Below are 21,064 nucleotides of genomic sequence, written 5' to 3'. Positions count from 1 at the left end.
AATGGCTTTTAAGGCAGTTGACTACCTCATTAAAAAATTGACTGCCTCTCTAGTGGGCTGACTTGGTAACCACCAGTGAAAAGCAGGGACATGCTGCAAATGGGCTAGCAGTTTTGGTGTTTCTTGCACTCTTGATTTAGGTAAACTAATTTCATGCTACAAATTCAGATTCAATCTCCTGAGTGTGCATCATGCACTTGAGACATAATTGTCTGTATTCTCAAAGTACAAGCACTTTCTGACCAATTTAGCTTATCTATAGCACAGTATTCCTCTTCAACACAAGGTGTCTTGAACTCTAAGTGTGGAGTTCTTCTCTTTTCTTTGTGAAAGCATAACTTTCTCCCTTGATAAAGCCATGTTGCCTGTGAGTTAATAACATTGACTGTTGCTACAGACAGGAGGCTGGTGCTGTCATTCACTCACTGTCTGTCACAGTGTGGGCTGTGGTCATTTCTGCTGAACATGCACTCACCAGTCCAGGTGGGGAGGTCACAAAGATGTGGGCATCAGAGGGATGGGACCAGATGAAGCTGCTCACATGAAAACCCCTGTAGGAGAAAGGAAACGTGAGCAAATACAGACTCTGCCTCCTGTGTGGATTGTGTCAGAGGTGATGCTTCAAAGTCAGTGCCATCAGTGCTCACTGACCCAGGCAAAAGAAACATTACTGGCATGTTCTGTCAGTGCTAGTAGGAGCTCAGTGAATGAGGTCAACGGCATTCTTGCAGCCAGACCTCACTGACAGGGATTAAAGAAACAGGTGCTACTGGCTGACAAAATTGCATGGACAGACACATGAGTTTAAATTACCAAATCCAAAAACCAAAGCTGAGACAGGTATCATCATGACCACATGGGTTCTTGAGAAGGTGTGTGACAGCTTTTCACTGGGTACTCGCTTTTTCACAGAAAAGTACCAGTGATGTCTACAGCACTCAGCCAAAAGCTGAGTGGGATTCTCAGCTGCAGAGATGGAATCCAGCTGGAAGGTTGCAATTTCACACCTTCTGGCCAGTGCAGGATGTTTAATTTAATTTAAAGAAGAAATGATGTAGAATTTATGCCCTTGAGACATGGCTTTTTAGGGAGAGGTCAGCTCCATGCAAGACAGAGGAGGCAAAAAAGGTATCTTCTGGGGAAGCTTTGCTAAGGCGGCAGCATCTTTGTTGGATTTTGCCCTGAGCTTGCAGAGCACCAGCTCAGGCTCTCACTTTTCTTTTGGGGTACATCCTAAAGATCTGAAGTACCTTTGTCACCATACACTTTGGTAAGCTCTGGTGATGCTTCCTGACCCAATGAGAAGATGCCTCACACATGTGCATGCACACCTGTTTCTCATTTCTTTGTGAAGTTTGTTAAAAGTAGAGTGAGATCTTTGCTATTTAAGCCATCTCTGTTAGAGTGGCCCTCCTTCCTCTGGCTGTGCTTTGTGTGGTCTGAAACGTTTTTCCAGCACCAAGGAAGTTGCTTGAGCGTGGCTGATTTTGGCTTAGAAGAGGGCAGCCCCGAGGTGTTTAACTGTGGCTCCTTGCAGATGCTACGCTAGTGGGAGCTTGCACCGGAGCGGAAAGGTTAGCTTTGCATCTAACCTTTTGTCCTCAGGGTAAAGCAGTGCTGAACTGTGGCTCTTTACCCCGAGAAGGGAGTGAGCCAACTAGCCTGCAAGTTCATTTGAGGAATGTTGGATACACAGCCTGATATATTCTGACAGGTTTGAGCAAAGAATGGCATCAGTGCTCATTTTGTTTTGAACTGTATGATGAGGAGCTTGTTCCAGGAGAAATGTTTCTCTGGCCTCAGACAAATTAAGCTTTTTTTTTTTAATTAAAAAAAAAAAGTAAAATTTGAATGGTAAACAACTGTAAGAGTCTAGAATATTCTCCTGAATTTCAGGGACTGTAAATATTAGGAAGAAAAGTGGGAACATGTGTTTGAGGTTATCACTTGTAGGAATGACTTCCAAACTCCCTTGAAAGCCATTCTGTAATGGATTAGCACAGAGGACGTGTCCTGTTGCCCTGTGTTAGGCTTTGACTGCCTTGGGGTCTTTTGAGTAAGTGGGAAAGGCGTTTTGAATTCAAAGAAATACTATGGGGTTTAATAACCCCTGTGCTAAAGCTCAAGTGCACTACTGAGGCTAGATGAACTTGACACAAACCCACCAGAGCCTGGATCTGCAGGCAGTGGTGCAGGGCAGAGCAGAGCCGGTGGGCAAGACTGAATCAGCACTTCCACCGCTTGTTATCCTTTCCATCTGGGTGACTAAAGGTCCAGAAATTCAAAAGAGATTTGAAAGCATTTGAAATTCATAGGGCTGGGCAAGCTCAGCCAGACTCATGCTTTGCTGCACAGGCTTACTGGCTGCTAGCTATAGGATCTTGACACACAATCCCCTTTTGTAGGGGTCGGACATCTCTGTGGCTGTCTCTTGGTATTTTTAGGCTCAAGACCTCCACATCCCATCATCGTCGTCCTCAAATGATGGAGGCATAGGGTCAGAACAGGGCTCCAGTTTTGCCCCGGGACACTAGATGAAGACCAAAAGACTAGTTTTAGCTAATCATTTGTACAACAGTCAGACCTCATGAACTTTCTAAATGTCATCAAGCTCACTGCAAACTTTCACATTATGAAAATAGCTTAACCTTTATTGTAGAATTTCTAGGAGACAGAAACATATAGAAAGTTAGTCTTCACTGATTTTTACATTCTGTTCTACTTAACATTAATCAACATCTGATGCATGGCAAATAGGACTGTAAAAAGCACAATGTTTTATGTAAAAGCATCCATTCTTTGTGTGGCTTTTTATTCATAGTCAAAAGAAATAATTGCTACTATTTTTTTCCCTCCCCCTCTTTCTCTAAGGATCAATCTGCTTTGCAAACATGGCTATTGCTATGCTTGAACCAGCTTTACCCATCTGGATGATGGAGACCATGTGTTCAAAAAAATGGCAGCTTGGTAAAGTACAGTATATTATTTACATCTCTATATTTTGTCTAATGACTGTCTCAGTTCTGGTCCTGCTAATGATGCTTTCCTTCTATGCTTCAGGGTAATATTTTTTTTTTTTCTGTCTTTAAATTGTCAGAATTATACCTGCACAATCCCAAACATTGATCTGTAAGAAAAATAAGCAGTGGATTGATGTTATTGCAATAGAGGCTCCAGTAAGGGGCAACACTCCCACTGCAAGGAGAAACAGATGCAGGCAGCCAGGGCACTGTGCTTGTGCCAGCTCCTTGGGGTGGCCCAGCAGCACCTCTGCCAGTGAGTGTTGGCTGGGCCAGCTGTAAGATGCCCATTGAGCTGCAGAGCCAGGCCAGCAGAGAAAAACAGTTTGTTTGGGTTTTTTTTCCAGAGGGAATCCATCCTCGGTTACTAGTTTGAATTGCTGGGAGCAGGCAGCCCCAGAAATGTGCAGCCTGTGCGCTGTGTTTGGCGCAGAGCATGCTCATGCCAACACATACACCTGCAGGGGCTGCTCCTGGTAACATGTGGAAGAAGGATGGACTTGACTTAAAATGTGGCCACCAAGGACATGAGCACTTGTCCTTGAATTTGATAGATCTGGCACCCTTTTAGTGGCGGCTTAGTCATCCCGTTCAACAGAAAGCAATGGGAGAGCCCCATCTTGGACCACTGTATAATATGCACCAGGGACACAGTCTCAGAAAACCAGTGTCCACAGGCAAACTGGAACTGTGTCCCATGGATCAGGTTAGATTAGAGAGTAAAAGTGGGGCAGTTACTTTCTCTTTGAGGTGAGCAGGAGGGAAAAAGAAAAGAAAATGGACTAATTTGCAGCGAGTGCCAAACTGTGCGTAGGAGGCTGATGCAAATCCTCTCGGGTGGGGTGTGTCTGCCCTCCATGTGCCACGACGGATCATGCTGGTCCTCCGCATCAGCCTGACCAACGTTTGCCTTTGTGTTAGCTTGTAGGAAAGCAATGTTACAAATGCAACATGTATCTATTTGATAAAGTTAATTAAGTATTCTGTGCTGGGACATTTCACAAGGGTATTTTTTTAATATCAATATTGGGTATTTGAAAGGAAAAGAAAAATTCTTTATGAAAATTATGTTCAGCTAGCATCTGACTACTCTATGTTAATGTAAGCATCCCTACACCATACAGAAAGCACAAACCTTAGTTCTAATCATTGCAGCTCAGATCTAGGGTGGCCACAGGGAGCAGTCCTTAATGTGCTGCTGTACTGTTGAACACTGCTAGCCTGTGATATAGCAAAGTTATCACACAAACTTAGACATTTTAAACCTCATGAAGAAAAAGAAAGATTGCTTATCTGCCTCCCTCGCTAGTTTCATATTATTGGTGCAACACAAATGAGATTTACAAATCTCTTAGTTGAATAGAGGTTCCTAGAAGGAAAATATCCATTTTAAATTAAGACTAATTTTACCCCTTAATGATATAAGTAATTGACTCCATTACGCTTTGTCTGATTTGACAGCATTAATTAAAGTTTTTAAGCCTCTTAAATTATATCTTGAGCTGCAGGGTTTTAAGCAAATTATTATCTTACGCAATTTGGAGATCCAGCTGTTTGAAGCATTATCTGAAGAAGGTATAAAGAACCTTGATTTGATCAATTAATGTTACTGTGCATAAAAAGCTTATTTAGAAAATTACAGTTCTGCTTCAGTATACCACAGCTTACACACCAACCTGCAAGTCTTATTTAACAAGCCTTTGCAGTATTATTAGGGTTTTTTTACATCTGTCAGGGTCTGCTACACGTGACCGTTTAGTACAAGCAGATAGCTCCAGGTGGTACTGAAGCAGCTGCGGTTACGCAGGTGAAAACGTTTCCCCAGTATCACCATTGTAACCTGCAAGGATTTTAATCACAGGATATTGCTGTGCTAAAAATTACCTCTTGATTTTTTTTTTTTTCTTATGAATATCAGAGAGATAGGAAGGAAGATGGATAGGCAGGAAATGAGAAAATCTATGTTGTCTTGGTGAAGGATGAGGAGCATATACACTTAAAGGAAATGGTACGATTCTGTACCATAATGTCACAGCTGCTTTCTAAATCCGAATTACCTGGCTTAACAGTGACCAAACGTGGTGGCATGCGCTCATTTGTCAGGCTTTCCCAGTTTTGTCAGGTTTCCCAGTTTTATTTTTCTTAAGATGATGCAAAATCTAACAGGAACAGAAAAAAAGTGTAATTTCTTCCAGGATACATGAACCATCCAACACCGTCGCACAAGGATCCAGCTTTAGGCACAGCCACCCTGTTCCTTTGCCTCTCGGATATTTTTTCATACAATGCCTTCCCCTCAAGGGCAGCCCCTGCTCCCACAGCATCCTGCCTGGTGCTCTCCAGGCAGCCGAGGCAACGGCACGCCGCACTCGCCGTTAGTGTTTCTTCCTTTGACATCTCCCCTCCGGCTGGGTCCTGCCCTGCGACTTACGTGTAGGGAGAGGATGAATCCTCAAGTACAGGCTGTAACTGGCTTTTAAATCAGAGGTATTTCTGGCCAGCATGCAGGCAGCATCTGCTTCAGGTACAGCTGCTGCTGTGGAAACCTCGAGACTAGAAACAATTGCTGGTCCCAACAGTATGTTTTTCCTAGTGGATGTGTGGGAGATGGAAGGGTCTGGGTACCCTCCCATCAGGGTCAGAAGGAATTTGCTTGGGTGCCCTCATCTGCAAGTTGCTACAGATAGATTTTTAATTTAAAACAATAACTGGTTTTCTTTAATTAACTTTTACTGTAAATATATTGGCTAAATAATTTCCAAACCATGTATTTAAGGGTTTTTCCCCTTTGCATTATTGATACATGCTTAACTTCAGTGGCTGCTTGACCAAGGACCATATCCCGGCATTGCAAACTTGCCTGTACCCTGAGGCCTCACGGCATTCACAGGCTTGGAAGGGGCCTGTGACTTGCAAAGCCACCGCAGCAGTGCTGTTCCCCCCTCCAGGGAGGGCTTCACCCACCCCTGACCGCTCCAGGCTTGCTGCACGTGTGGAGCATATGCTCCATAAGCCATGCAAGAGCTGCTTTCCTTGACCTATCCCAAAGCTTATTATAGTTAGATATAAACTTTTTGCTCTTTGTTGTTCCATCCCCTCTCCCATACCAGTTCTTTTAGCTGATGCTGAAAAAGTCTTTCCAAAGGCGTCACATCACTCCCGCATGTCATAGATGGTGCCCTTAGATTTCATGAGAAGGCTGCAACAAACCGGATATTTGATTCTCTGGGCTAGGCACAAAGGCTCTGTGAGATGCATTCAGAACAAAATTGCAGTGTCTGGAATTTATTAGTTTCTTTGAACACTTCACTAAAATCTGTGCTGATAACACATCTCATTCATATTTTTCAGGCGTTGCTTTTCTTCCAGCCAGTATCTCTTATCTCATTGGGACTAATCTTTTTGGGATACTTGCGCACAAAGTAGGAAGGTATGCTAGATTTAAAAATACTAATAATCTTCCAGCTTGTTCCTGTACCATTTCCAGTGTTTCCCAGGGTAGTTTATTGATAGCAGAAATTATTAAAGTTTGCTCTACAGTAACAAAATTGTTTTTTTGAACAAGTTGCGACTTTGGTTGTGTAACTCGGCACTTTAGACGTAACTTTGAAATATTCAGGATCAGCTCTACCCTCTCCGTATCACTGATTTCTGAATGATGTTTCTTCTTTGATAGGTGGCTTTGTGCTTTGCTTGGGATGCTAATTGTGGGAATAAGTATTTTATGCGTAAGTAGAAGATCATGTATCTTTCAAACCATGTAAATGTTCATCTGTTCATCTTCAAATATGTGCTTTCCCCGTGAGATTTTGCTGAAGTTTCTGCTTTATGATACATTATTAAACAATGCATAGTTAATAGGTTCCAGATCAGAGTTTTGAGTGCTTTCAAATTTCAGTGCTTCAGTTATTTTAAGGAAGAATGGCTCTGAAAGGAGGGTGATCAACATTTTATTCTAAGTGTGTTAGTGGTTTAATGGCACAGGTGTCTGAAACAGTAGCCCAGCGCAAGGATCAGACTCTGTCACATCTGTACAAAGTGCGCTGTAACTACTTGGAGAATTTATCTTGCAAAAAGAAAACTAATTCGTTAGCATGTGCAGTGTGACATAATTAACTGCCTGAAATTTCCTTTGCAGGTACCATTTGCTAAAAACATTTATGGGCTCATAGCACCAAATTTTGGAGTTGGATTTGCCATTGGTAAGACTTCTTACAGTCTGTTGTTTGTGTAAAAATTATTTCATATGAAGTTACGTGGAAAATCAGTTGCGTTACCATTCTGGTCTGACAGCAGTGAAGCCTAAGCTGTGGCCCAAACTGGTAGGTAGAGCAAGAAGGATTAGAGAACGGTGCTCTGGCAGATTGAACCAGGCTGCTGTTAGACAAGCTGGATTCTGAAGTCTGTCCAGAATTGCTCCATCGACCTAAACAGATCTTTCAAATTGTCTAGGAATGCATACGTTGTTTTCACAAATAAAGCCACACATGGCCAAAGCCCCAGTGTTCCCCATCGTGGAAAAAAAATTATATAGCCATTTTCATAAAAAAAAGAAAAAACAGTCTTAAATTTTTGTTCATCAGATAGGAACCCCCAAGCCCATGTGCAAGTAGTCTTCTTCAAGTAGAACTTTGCTCATGCTGGACCATGCAGCCAGCCTGGAGTGGGAACCATGGCTTGGTGCCTAGCACTTGGCTGGTCAGCCGATGCTCTGGGGCATCTTCACGCATGAAGGATGTGTAGTTCGGACAGAAGTACAGGCACAACTACAGATCCACAGTATCTCAGCAGTTTTTTCATCTGCCTTGTGCGTGTTTCTTGCTAGTGATGACGGTGTGGCTCAAAAGGCATGTTAAAATCACCATAATAATTTTGATTGACTGGAAGCTAATGCAATCTTTTAGGCCTGCAGTACTTCCCATAAGGGAAAGCTGCTTGGCTGGTAATGGGAGGTGGGAGCCTTTGCATGCACAGTTGCAGGCAAGTGGTTGGTACCACCTAAGCTTGTATATCTCTTGTCCTCTGACAAGTGTCACCTACACGTCTACACATGCCCATACATGACCTCAGACACAGTAAAGTCCATACAAAGCATGAATAATACAGTCTATTTTTTATGCAAATATTTTGCTTATTTAAGAACAAGTATTCTTTTAGTTGCTTTTGCATGTCTTCTTAGCACGTAGTTGGCAAAGACATTAAAATAATTTTAAAAGGCAGTATTTTCCTGAAATATGTTTCCCTCCCTCACAACCAGGAATGGTGGACTCATCCATGATGCCAATTATGGGCTACCTCGTAGATCTGCGTCACGTATCTGTCTATGGCAGTGTGTACGCAATAGCCGATGTTGCCTTTTGCATGGGCTTTGCCATAGGTAAGTCCAGCTTTTTGCTGCCTACAATGCACAGTTAAAAAAAGAGAATATGCTACAATGCCAGGTGTGAATCCCAGTGGCATTCACAGGCTTTACAAGCAGGGGTTTCTTATTTTCTACAAGAAATAAAAGCAGAGGGAATTGTTTGGCATCTGTTCCCCTCCTCTGCTGTGATGCCATGCTCAGCTTCATCAGCTATAAGAGGCTTGAAGGTATCAGGCACTGAACGCAGATAGGATATCAGTAGGAAAGAGGAACATTTGAAACTGCTACTACAGCTATGCTCCTAAGAGTCTGCGAGGGGAATAACTCCCCACTGACCCCCTGCCTCCCTGAGCACATGATACAGATGCCTCTAGGAGCATTTTTGATTTCTTCAATGAATGCGGAGTATGGAACCAGGAAAGGTTTATGTTATAATTACAAAGATGTCTTTATATTCCTCAAATCAGTTTGTAAAGTGGGACTTTTGTATGTAAAATTACTGTTGTCTAAATTGAGTGCTGCAGATTTTGTGTCTGAATGATCTTCAGAAAAGGTTTTTTATTAATATAAGGTCCTTCTGCTGGTGGTGCCATTGCAAAGGCCATTGGATTTCCATGGCTCATGACGATTATAGGGATTGTGGATATCCTCTTTGCTCCCCTGTGCTTTTTCCTTCGAAGTCCACCTGCCAAAGAGGAGAAAATGGTAAGCATAATGTGGTTTCTTTCTTTCAGTTTTCTTTTTTTGTGTGTGGTGTTTTTGGTTTTGTTTTTTTTTTGTGGTGAATCAAATTATAACTTTTTTCTGCATCTTTGCCTCTAATGTCCCCAAAAGGGGACCAGCATAGTTTATTTCCCCCTCATGCATCATTTTTGGAATGAACTCCCCTTTCTTTTTATGTCCAAGATGTATAAAGAAAAGCTTTTTATTACTCACATGTTACAAAGTCACAAATTTTATTATCATAAAACAGGGTCAGCAGGCATGCATCTGCAACAGCATATGCTGTGGTGCAGGCAGTATGAAAGCTACTTTTGTCTTCCTTGAAGTGTCAGAATTGGCACCCAATTTTGATTTATTCCTTTGTGTGCCTCAACCTGTTTTTTCCCCACAGTCCTCAACAGTGTATTTTTGCATCATATTTTTTCCTACTCCTTCTCCCTCCATACAGATGATCACTTGCCCTTGCAAACTAATGGCTTCTCTTACCCTATCTGTACCATGGGTCTTATCCTGAATTATTTTTTTTAATATAAATTTGCCAATGACTTAATTTTCTAGAGCAGTCAGTGTTCCCCAGCTGCTGTATGGTGTCTAAGAGTGGTGCTTGACCAAATCAGCACCTTGCCCAGTCCCCTGCAGCCTGCAATGGCTATCTAGGGATGAGTCTCAGGGCAGGCAGTAATACAGCTCTAAAATTACGGGCTAAGAGACCAAAGTATAAAATGACACTGTGATTAACAGCCTTTAACAGGCTTTTCCCCTGTTGATGTTCACATTTGCTGAGTAAATGTAAATATCTACTTCCCACAAGACCTGAAGTGAGGAGTTCCCCTACTTAATCCATCAGTTCTACCCCAAGACACCCATGAATGTGCCTGCAGGAATGTTTCTCTCCTTCACTCCTATTGCTCACTGTTTGCTTAGCCTGTCACTCAGAAAAAGATAGATTCCTGCTTTGGTCCTTTCCTTTGTTACCCCGCCTACACCATTCTCCTCCCTTCCTTTCCCATTTCTGTAGTTCATTCTACCCTTTCATATAATGTCGTTTGTCTGCTCCCCTATGCTGCTGTTGCAGTTGCTGTTCCTACAGATTTATACTGGATCAGGGTCAAAAGCCATCTTACTGCAGGAGGGGGCCCATTGCCTTGCTCACTAGGCATCTTCAGCTCCGCAAAAAGACAGGAAGCTCCCAAAGGAATCACAAGGCAGTACAGTCAGTATACTGAACAATCCCTGTTGTGATTCCAGGGCTGGGAAAATCCTGGAAAACATGTACCAGTCTTTGCTGCAACATCTGTCACCATCTCTGGGTCGAGTCCTCCATCCTTTTTCTTGCTGAACAAGGTTGACCTGGGGCCAAAATGTAGTTTCTAGCTTTTTACTCAGGTGAAAAGAAAATGTAATTTTGCATGGCCATGGTCATGCTATGCAGCGTCACATCTCTGCAAGGTAAGGAGAGAATGAGTTGTGTGTGCTGCTCACGCTTTGTACTGGCATGAGCAGAACAGAAGGCAGAGAAATGATTCTTGATGAAAGAGCAGCATACGCGGGGCCAGAGACCTTTCATTTTGCACATATTTGGAGTGCAGAATCCTGGACATTTCGGTTAATACCTTGTCATGACCTTTGCAGACTGCATTGATGTTTTGGGGTTTTTTTGGTTGGTTTGTTTTTGTTTTTTGTTTGGTTTTTTTTTTCAGTGGCCAAGGAATAGAAAGACCAAAGGAAAAAAAAAAAGCTGCTAGTGCTATGAAGTTTATCATGTGCTTCCCTGGTCACTGCCAGGGTTTCACTTGTAGCATGGTAATCACTGAAGGAACAGGATCTCTCCCCTTGGCTTAAGCACCTTCCACTGCCTGCCCCCCACACCACGCCTGTAAATGCAAAGGGACATCTGTTCCCAAAGTAGCTTGTGGCAATGACAGATGTGCTGCCACCTCTGGGGTTGGAGAGAGGCAAAAGGAGAGCCCCTGCTTTGTGCTCTTGGTGTGATTAATCAAAAAACCAAACTCAATCACCTTCAGCATGAAATGTGCTACACAACTGCTTCAAGGACAGAGACTGACTGTCCTAGGAAAAATTCATCCCAAAGAATGTAGTATTGTAGCTGGCCCCTACATATGATAGCCACTCAGCTTGCCATGGCTGTCAGGTCACAATATTATGGCCACCACTTCCGGCAGAGCCTGGTGATGCTGCTCTGGAGCTCCACAGAAAGGGGTGGGAAAAGAAAAGCCAGTAAGGGAGACTCGGCTGGCGGCAGTAAGGCTTCTCTGGCTCAGCCATCCAGATTTTAATGGATGGAGATTAAATACAGGAGAGGCAAATTAGTGTAAGTGAAGAGCAGGCAGAAGTATTTCAGTTTAATACATGTGCTGAAATACCGGTTCCAGTACCAGAAATGTGCTGGTGATGCCTTCAGGGCCAAGCTCCCACCTCACACAGAGCTGTGGACTTGACTGGCTCTGAAATCAGTCCGGGTTCTGCTTTCCGGGAGGGGAGGCGAATCCCAGACCGATGGACACAGCAGCATGGCTGTGTGGCAGAGGCAGCTAAGCAGGAACACTTAACAGCTGTACTGTTTTCTTTTAGGCAATACTCATGGATCACAACTGTCCTGTGAAAACAAAAATGTATACCCAGAACAACATCCAGTCCTACCCCATAGGCGATGAAGAATACGAAAGCGATGAGTAACATGAAAAAGCCATATAACATATTTTGGTGTACAAAATGCAGTGTTTCATGTGAAACATCTCATCCTCATAGTTGTACTGTACATCTAATAGTGAAATGGTCAAAAAAACCAAAGCTATATTATTAATCGCCCATGGTTATAAAGCAGACTGCTAACCGCCTTATGGGGGGGGTGGGGAAGCTTTTATAGAGGGTTTGTATAGCGTTAATCTTTATTTTGTGTATTTAATTTTATTGAATATTACACTATATTTTTTATTAAATGTGTAGTATAAATCTGTATAAATGTCAGTTTTAACTATTTGGTTTTTAAAGCCAACTCGTTGACATACAATGTTTCTTACTTTGGAGTCATAAGTTACTGCCACGAACTCTGATCTTTCTTATTTAATTGGAAGGGGGTAAAAAAGTAGCAAAGCTCAAAGAAAACCTATCTAATTTGCATCCTTTTAAATTGCACCCTTGTAAGTACACTGAGAGGAGCCAACGGCTGGAATTTAGTGTGGACATCACTATCACTTTTTTGATCAACTTTAGGTCATAATAATATACATAATAAATAAAAGGCACAACTTCATTGCCAATTTAGAAAAAACGAGTTCTCTCTGAAACACTCATGGAATATTGTGGAAAACAGTATTTTAAACAGATGAGTGCATTGCTGTTAGTCAGCAGTATTTAATGAAGTTTTGTTAACCAGTTGTGCAATATGAAGCCCCCAAAACACACTACACCAGGTAAACAAGTAGATACAAATGTGCACTGTTCCCTTCCCTTAAAGGGAATATGAACAGCATAAAGGTACTTTTTATATTTCTATCTTTTGAATCTTTTGAGTTTTAACATATCCCAACTTTATTTTAGATGCATCTTAAGTGACTGGTTAAGAAAAGCTGCAGTATCATAGTATTTAACTTTAGCATGTACCAAAAGTAAGCTAGCAACTTCAGCAGTTCCAACAAAAATCTGTTCTGTATTTGCACACACACCTTCAACTTTGCTAAAAATAATGAAAAAAATGACCAGTTTATTGCCAATAGCTCTTACCATTTGGGAACACAGTATAATGCAGGTGAAGCACTGTATTAGGCAGCCCCTTTCTGCAGTGAGAAAAATCAGACTTTGAGAGAACATTTTAAACCAATCCCCATGTCCTCATTAGCAGTGGTGTATCTTTTCATCCATAAAATTAAAATCTTTATGTGCCTTCTTTCATGTACGTGCAGATGTTTTATGTACGACAGCATAGATACTATGTTTACATATAGTTTTGTAAAGCATATATACTATGGTCAGAAAATATGAAAAATATAGTGGACCAGACCTTCAAGTATTGCTTTGTCAATAATTATGCGTTCAGACTGCATTAAAATAAAGTTATCTGAAAGAAGTTCATGATCTATTGTAATAAAGTAAGAATAATAAAGAAAGAAAGAATCCCCCTCATCATTTGCCTTATGCATTCTGTTTTACTGTATCCTGGGGGGAAAAAAAACCAACAAATATTTTAGGTCTTGGGAAAAACACTTCTCATTTCCAGTCCATTTGTAACTCAGGACAAGCGTTTTCACTCCAGGTCATAAATACATGCAACTTGTTTAAGTAACTGCAATAGCTTCCACAGATCAGTCCTGGGCTGCTGCTCAGATTTAGCTTTTGGGAAAGAGCTACGGCCAAAATGTGCAGTACCAGCACCACCCCTGTATGTTCCTTAAATAAGGGGGAAGATTCTAAGAAAACATCATAAGCAAGAGGCTTAAATGGTGTGAAAGGCCAAGCAAGACATCCTATGGTTGATTTGAAAACTCCACGTAAAGATTTTTTGTAATGGTGTATTTTCAGTTGCATTCTTTTGAGTATGTAACAGATGGACATCCTTCCTTCAAAGCAGAGAGGTGTTTGGAGACAGACATTAGACAGCATAAACCAAGGTTCTGTCATATGTTGAGTACTTCTCTGCCACTGAATAAGTAACACTTGTGCAGACTGATGAGTATTTACATTAGGTTCAGATTTTAACACTGTAGATCATTTAGATACTCAAAACTTTGCTCCAAGAGAAGTTATTTTACTTGGCTTCATTGCCCTGTTTTGGTCAACATCAAAAATTGTTAATTCAATTAAATTTGAAATTAACATACCAATGTTAGAATTCTAAATTATCATATATGTTCATTTATTTGCCAGATTAACAAAACGTATTGCTTAAATTCACAAGTATGAAAGAAATGCAAAGGTAGCAACCTATATATATACTTTAAAGAAAGCACAGAATGGCTTGCTTTATACTTCATGGCTTGGTTTTACACTTTTGAGAACATCAAAATTAAGGAAAAGTTCACATTAATCTGCAACACAATCGAGTACGAGGGGGAGAGATTAATGGATCACATTCCTCTAATGCAGATAAAGGCAAGTTCCTACTGGGGCATCATGAACCAGCATCTTACCAGTTTGCTCAGCAGATCCACACAGCTCAGTCTGGTTTCCCACGCTCTTCCTCTGCTCCCAGTCCACCAGAAGAAGTTAGAGGAAGGCAGAGTTAAGAGCCACCCAGACATCCATGTTTCCCCCCTAGAAGAGATACTTAGCAGTTGTTCTAAATTTTGGACTTTTGGAGGAGTAAGTAACCAAACCCTTTTTGCTGAGACTCAGGAAGGAACTTTAGTCACAGAAAACATACAAAAACCCCATTCTGTCCTGGAATAGTTTGGGTTCTTTCATATTTTGTATATTTTGATCTGTGTCAATTTAAGTGTGATAAAGTCACTTGGTTAATTCGCTCCCACTACAGAGCCCTTCCCTGTAGTTGTAAACTTCCATACATGTTTCATTTCATATTTAAGGGGAAAAAAAACAAGGACAGAGAGTTACACAGAAAAGCTGATCAGAAAAAATGAGCTAGTAAACAGTAAGCATTTGTTTAGTTGTTATCCATTAACATTTTCTGAAAGACAGGGCAAGTCAGAAGAATTTTTCTGACAATTTTTTCCCCTAATGTAACTCTGGTGGTAGTCACTATCACCAATGCTGCCACTGTAATTATTATTTGTGCAGTGCTTGGAGGTCTTAAACAACCATAAACATCCGTAACATTTTATAAGATTCTCTAGCTATACAAAGAATCAACTGGAAACACCACTTTTAAAAGAAATTTCCCATTAAACTGTGAGTAAAACCAAAAGCATATGCAAATAGAAAGAATACATAAAAGCCCAATTAAATCCAGCCATCAGTATTTTATTTAATGCAAAATGTGTTTTTCTCCCAGAGATCTTTCCTTTTAGTGGCTTCAGATGATAAACTGCAATACAAATGTTTAAAAAATATTAACACAATGCAAAGAAGTTGATAATTTAGCAAAACTATTTTATTAAAGCTTATTCTCATGATAAAATAATAGCCAACAAAATCATATTAGGCAGATCTTCTGCAAATGTGTGTAGCTGCCACCTATTCAGATATCATTAAGTCCAGATATTCTTGTTTTCTGTGGTATTCTTTATTTTCAGCTATTTACAGTCAAGCATGAAGCACAGATTACATCAGGAATGTACTATTACAATTTTCCCCTCGAGATTCACCGTTTATTATAATTAATGCCAGATAGGAATTTATGTTTTCCTTCTTATCACTAAAATACAACTGTTTTGCCCTTTTCCCATTCGGTATATTTAAAAATATTGCACTACGTTTAATTTCTCTCTTACAATCATCATTAGCAATACTATATGAGGAAAACTGTATCCAGCTTTTCTTACCCGCTATATTATGCAAGTCAATTTAAAACCATGGATGTGTTTTTGAGATCGGTATTTGCATTGTTTTCACAGCTCCTTCACGTGTACCAGGGTTTAAGTGAAGTACTTGGCTATGTTTGAAAATCTCTATAGTAGTCCCTAAGAGCAAACACTGATGGAGATTGAACGCAGATCACCACCAATGGTAAGCCACCAAGAAAATGGAGTGGGCAAGTCTTAATATACATCTCAAGCAAGTACAGGTTAAATAACTTTTAGTCAATAAGGGAAGCTAATTTTGTGCGATTATTTGCTGAAGCTTAATTTCAGAAGTGTGTCACATGCCTATCGTAGCATGGATAGTGTTTTCCATACATCAGCTAAGTAAGTATCAACTGCCCAGAACTCACAAAAAAGTGCAAGTAGTTGCAAGAGCGGAAGTAACCGTTTTGTTTAGAAGTTACAAGTATGCATTTCCATCTGTGAAAGCCACTGCTTCTTAATTTTGCCCATCACAAAAATAAACTGAGAAGCAAATCTAACGGAGAGGTCCATTACAGACTGCCTGAAAATTTAAAGGCGTTATTTTACTATCTTAGATTCAACTCCATTTCCAAAAGCGTTTTTTTTTTTCTACTACCAGTGATGATGATACCAGTACCTAACACAGTACCTAAACCAAAGATGATATTTTATATGGCATTTCAATACACAGAAGATGAAACAAAGACATGTTTACAGGGAAATAAATAACAACAGCCTTAGCCACGCAATGCTAAGATCCACAGTTAACACACAGCACAAAACCAGATTGTTCTTTTCAAAAGCTGCTGGCTGAAATTCTTCCTCATCTCTACTGGACTCACTTATTTTGACTCAAATAAAACATGTTATATACACTCCAGGATATTTTTCTGACAAAGGTGATCCTTCTGCTCCGACTGTCTCTTCTGGCTGAGAAGCTGAATGTAACTTACCACTATATGACTACTGAGAACAGCTGAGAGAACACGTTTACTTATTTTGTAAAGTGTTTTGTACCTTAAGCTTTCTGAAATGATAGTCAGCAGCAAAATATTAATTCATTTTTTAAAAATTACTTAAACCATCATTACACGCTTTTTCATAGAATGCAATGAAACCTCCAACTCTTGTGAAGAACAATCTTCCTCTATCAGGTTATCAGATAATACAACAATACTTAAACATAGAATTTTGTTCTGGAAGGCAACCAGCCTCTTACCTCAAAGATATTCCCAATTAAATTATCACAAGATACTGGTATGTATTTTGATATCTAATATTACCCAATCAGGATACAATAGCCCAAAGTTCTAAGGAAGATTTTTTTTAGGATAGCATTACTGTATTTTATGTTAATTACAGACTATGAAAAGTTCTTTTATTTAACAAAAACATGGAAAACAAATGATACGCAATGTTCACTTCAGTAAATATTAATAACAGACAAAAGACCTTTTGTTTGCTTTCATGATATGTTTGGCCAAAAAAAAATAAATATGCAACTACTTAGAAGACATACAATAAAACTGTGATCAACATTTTAAAGCCTGGTCCCTCAGTGACTTCTGTGTCAGTCATCAGCTTAGGCATGCAACAAGCTTATAGTTTTTTCATCATACAATGGAAACTACACATTTTGAAAATCTTGCCAGTTTCCTGTTGAAAACACTAGCTCAAAAAAGAAACAACCCCAAACAATCTGGGGAGGGTAGGGGGGCAAGTAATCCATTGGACACCACACACATTAATGTGAAATGGTAAGGTTACATAATTAGAAAAAATAAAAATAAGTTATTAAAAATAAATTTCCAATATAAACCCCAAAATGTAGTTTTAACCAGCCTGTTTAACAAAATGATGGTGCTGTAGCTGGAGAAGAACCATTATTACCTGTACTCTTACACAGGCAAGTAACTGTGGAGAAGCAGGACACATTATGCCAGTGTTTTAGTTTAATTTTTGTGTGTTTTTAATTAAGTGCAAAGTATTTTAGCCCATTCCTGCAAAGACTAAACATGTAAATATCAGTCTGCTGATAGAGGTGGATCAACTGGTTCTTCTGATATGATGTTGAATGTTGGAGCCTCCATCAGACTGACATCTTCATTATCCATTTCTTCTGCTGTACTGGGTTCCTCCGAATCTTTAGTCACTCTTTTGGCCTGCCGCTCTAATGACATGTTCTCCAAAGACTCTATGTCCTCAATGCCTGCCCTGTAGTGGATCATCAGCAGCGTAAGGGCCTGCAGTCTTTCACCCGACTTAGCCAGCGCAGCAGAAATCAAGGCTTTTTTCCTTGCATCGGTTGTCTCCTTTTCTTCTTTAACCAGTGAATTGTTATTTTCCAGCTCCTGGTCTATTTCGTTCTGCAGCTTATCCAACATAAATTCTAATTTCTGAAAACGCTCCTCTGTGGGTAAACTTCTGTAAAGATCACGTCCAATTTCTTTAACAGCAATGAAGACACTGTCATCTAGACCACCCTCTTTTCGGACCAGTTTTATCCCAGTACCTGCTGCACGTTTTGAAGGACTGCTGGGCCCACTGATTTCAGTATCACTGCTTTCATTATCCGAAGTGTTTGGTGTGTGCTTTGGCGAAGGTTCCACCACCTCTGTTCCTTGCTCAGAGAGGCGAGCTTTGGGGACTTGACGAAGGTTTAACAAACGGGTGCTTGTATTGATGATATGCCTGGTCAAACCTGTAGTTCTGTTACCAGATTTAGTTTCTGAATCCACACGAGAGGATGCAGCTTGGGGAGCTTCCTGCCCTTCTGCTCTACAACCTCCCGCAGTTCGATCAAGTCGCTTTTCAGCTCCTACACAAAAGGGCGTCTCAGTTAGACATTTTTCTTGACATTTTTTATGGCAAACGTAAGCGCAGAGCATGCACTGCGAAGCCGCTTTAGTCCATACTTTCTTTTTGCAGTAATCACACCAAGTTGGATTCTGAAACTGAGTGTCTTGAAAATTATGCTTGTTCTCTGTAAAAACAACCTGTCCCAAGTAAGGATCCTCTTTCTGAAGTGCACGAGCTTCCTCTTCCAAGTGACATTCCTTTTCTTTCTCCAGGAGAAGGTTTGAATCATCTATTTCACCTTCTTTTAAATATTTGAAGTGTAAAGTTACGTCGCCGTAACAAAATTTTTCATTGAATCCCTTATGGGTTGTCAAATTCCGCAATGCTGTTCTGGTGACTGCTGCTTTAGGTGCAGGAGCATCCAGTTTAAATGTTCTAATATATTCCATTGAGGATGTAGCTATACAATCTAAAGCAATTTCTTCAAGTTTTATGCTTACATATCCTAAGCAGATAAACCCACCTGCTTTAAAAGGGTCTCTGCACCACAGTGCAACATTAAGGTACTTATGGTATCCTTCTACTTCAAATAGACAGGAGGATGTTCTCGTCCTTGGCCATCGACCTTGCCGGACTTTGTAAGGAATTTCTGGCGATTCCCATGTTTGATGATCATCTCCACTATCTTTGTAACTACGTGTATTTTCTGAAAGTCCATCTTTTAATGTATCTTGTTTTGGTGCTGTTATTACTTTTGATACCGCTGGATCTTCTATTTGATCGTTATTCTTTATTACCTTCTCTGTACATTTTTCTCCATTATTTGTAGGTGGAGGCGGCCTCTCTGGTTTTTCAGAAGACACACCTCCAGTTTCTAACAGATTCTGAGTTTCACTAGTAGTTAAAACAGGCTTACTTTGTGGCCTAGGTGGCACAGGAGGCTTCGTACCAGATCCTTGCGATTGTTTACCCAATTGCTGCGATGCATCTGAACTCTCAATAGTTTTGGGTGTTGCCACTTTAGCTCCATCTTTTTGTTGTGTTTTTGATGTTGTCTGATAACTTCCTAAATGTAGCTTTCGATTCAGAATCGGAGATATAGTTCCAAGGGGTTTAGCAGCAAGTATTACTACTGAACGTTTGGGAGACTGAGTTGTTGGCAGATCTTCCTTTTGGTCAGGTGATTCGCAAGCTAAGTCCTCAAATTCTGAATCAAAATCCCTGTTATCAACATCAGCTGATAAACTAGCTTGGTCATCTTCTGGCTGTGTCAAGAAAGCAGTGTCTTCTAATTGTCCAAACCCATCCTGCAGTGCTGAACCATGCTGGTTGTACCCAACGGGCCTTTCATAGAAGACTAAAACTCTGTCCCCAGCCTGTCTAATAAGCTTCAACACCTGGACAGTTGATGTGATTTTAACACCTAATAAAAAAAAAGGACAAAGTTGTTAAATTTTTATTATGATAACAACCTAAATGGTCAAAAATAGTCAACAAACATGTTTAGCTCTTTAATAGTGGCAATACTGTTGTTGCTCACTAGCAGAGGAAGTCAATTATGACAGAAAAGCTTAATTGAAATGTAACAGATGGACCCTTTCCATTTTATTCATACAAATATATCACTTCAGGAGTTGGAAAAGATACTAACATAAATACTCCAGTTTGCTGTTTGTTATTAATGCTGTAATCTTATAGAATAATGTTGATGTTACATGCTAACTTTTTTAACTTTGGTCTTACTGTAACTTTGGACTTAATGGCAGGCATTTAACAAATTATTCAAAAGAGATACATCTCTTTAAACATAGTTTTAATTAAAACAGAAGCAAGCTAACAAAGAAAATAGTTCCAGTATGTTAATAAAATATAGGCATGACGCTACATTCTCAGTGTGGCTGAACAGTGAACTCAATCACCTTTCTCATCAGAACTTTCAGAGCCATTTGACAGTATTTCCAGCCTATGGTAAGATTCAACAAATTACACGCAAGCTAAAATATCTTTAACGAGCATATAATCCAAATAAAGTCATGTAGGGTGTCAGGTAAAAATAATCTCTTGTTCTAGAGGAATCACCAATTGCCTGTTCAAAGCAAGTCAAAACCCTTTTAAATCACTGGTGCAATGCAATGGGGATTTTGGGCAGTACCTAATCACAATAACTCATTATAGTGGTTAAGCTCTGCTCTGTAAAACCTCTCAGGCAAAAACTTGAAAAAAAACAAAAAACAAAAAAAACAAACACCCACCAATTAATGCAACTGTGCTAGCAGGGAGTTTAAGCAGTTCATGTGGTAAATGTATAAAGTTCTATCTTCATAATATTTTACCACAGTAACTCTGCTATAGCGTATTAATGACAGAAGAACCAAATATAACATTTATTTATCTCTTATTTATATGGTTAATGTTTGGAGAAGACATGTATGCTGTCACATGCAGGGATATCTGGGATACCATATATAGCTCAGAATTACGCAGCTCTTTCTGCATTTCTTTTTCTACCGACTACATGATGGAGAATATCCAAATTTCACAATATAACCCTAACAGAATTTCTTCTACCATTTTCCCCCCCTAGCATGATTTCAGTTTACATTCTATTTTATCAGTGGTACCTATACTTATTTCTAAATTTTTATTAACATACAGTGATATTCCAACTCCTTTTTGGTCTTTATAAATCCCTGGACAGT

General features: G+C 40.1%; 2 protein-coding genes across 3 annotated transcripts in view; one reads left to right on the top strand and one right to left on the bottom strand.

Annotated features, from left to right (window-relative positions):
* The window catches only part of SLC18A2 (solute carrier family 18 member A2), a 32,740-nt gene extending 17,711 nt beyond the window's left edge, over nucleotides 1-15,029 (top strand). Inside the window, exons 9-15 of one of the 2 annotated variants that reach the window (XM_040605824.1) lie at nucleotides 2,872-2,967; nucleotides 6,372-6,450; nucleotides 6,697-6,748; nucleotides 7,159-7,222; nucleotides 8,278-8,397; nucleotides 8,954-9,087; nucleotides 11,698-15,029. In XM_040605824.1, coding sequence (XP_040461758.1) covers nucleotides 2,872-2,967; nucleotides 6,372-6,450; nucleotides 6,697-6,748; nucleotides 7,159-7,222; nucleotides 8,278-8,397; nucleotides 8,954-9,087; nucleotides 11,698-11,802 — 650 coding nt within the window. In that variant the 3' untranslated portion in view covers nucleotides 11,803-15,029. The remainder of the gene's footprint in view (nucleotides 1-2,871; nucleotides 2,968-6,371; nucleotides 6,451-6,696; nucleotides 6,749-7,158; nucleotides 7,223-8,277; nucleotides 8,398-8,953; nucleotides 9,088-11,697) is intronic. The other variant, XM_040605825.1, reaches the window with a different exon arrangement.
* Nucleotides 15,030-15,154: 125 nt separating this feature from the next.
* Nucleotides 15,155-21,064, bottom strand: part of PDZD8 (PDZ domain containing 8) — a 58,840-nt gene continuing 52,930 nt past the window's right edge. The window contains exon 5 of the mRNA XM_040605823.1: nucleotides 15,155-19,788. Within this exon, the coding sequence (XP_040461757.1) occupies nucleotides 17,591-19,788 (2,198 nt within the window). The 3' untranslated portion in view covers nucleotides 15,155-17,590. The remainder of the gene's footprint in view (nucleotides 19,789-21,064) is intronic.

This window comes from Falco naumanni, chromosome 9, assembly GCF_017639655.2.
Source record: "Falco naumanni isolate bFalNau1 chromosome 9, bFalNau1.pat, whole genome shotgun sequence".
Lineage (NCBI taxonomy): Eukaryota > Metazoa > Chordata > Aves > Falconiformes > Falconidae > Falco > Falco naumanni.
This window is presented reverse-complemented; position numbering and strand designations above follow the sequence as displayed.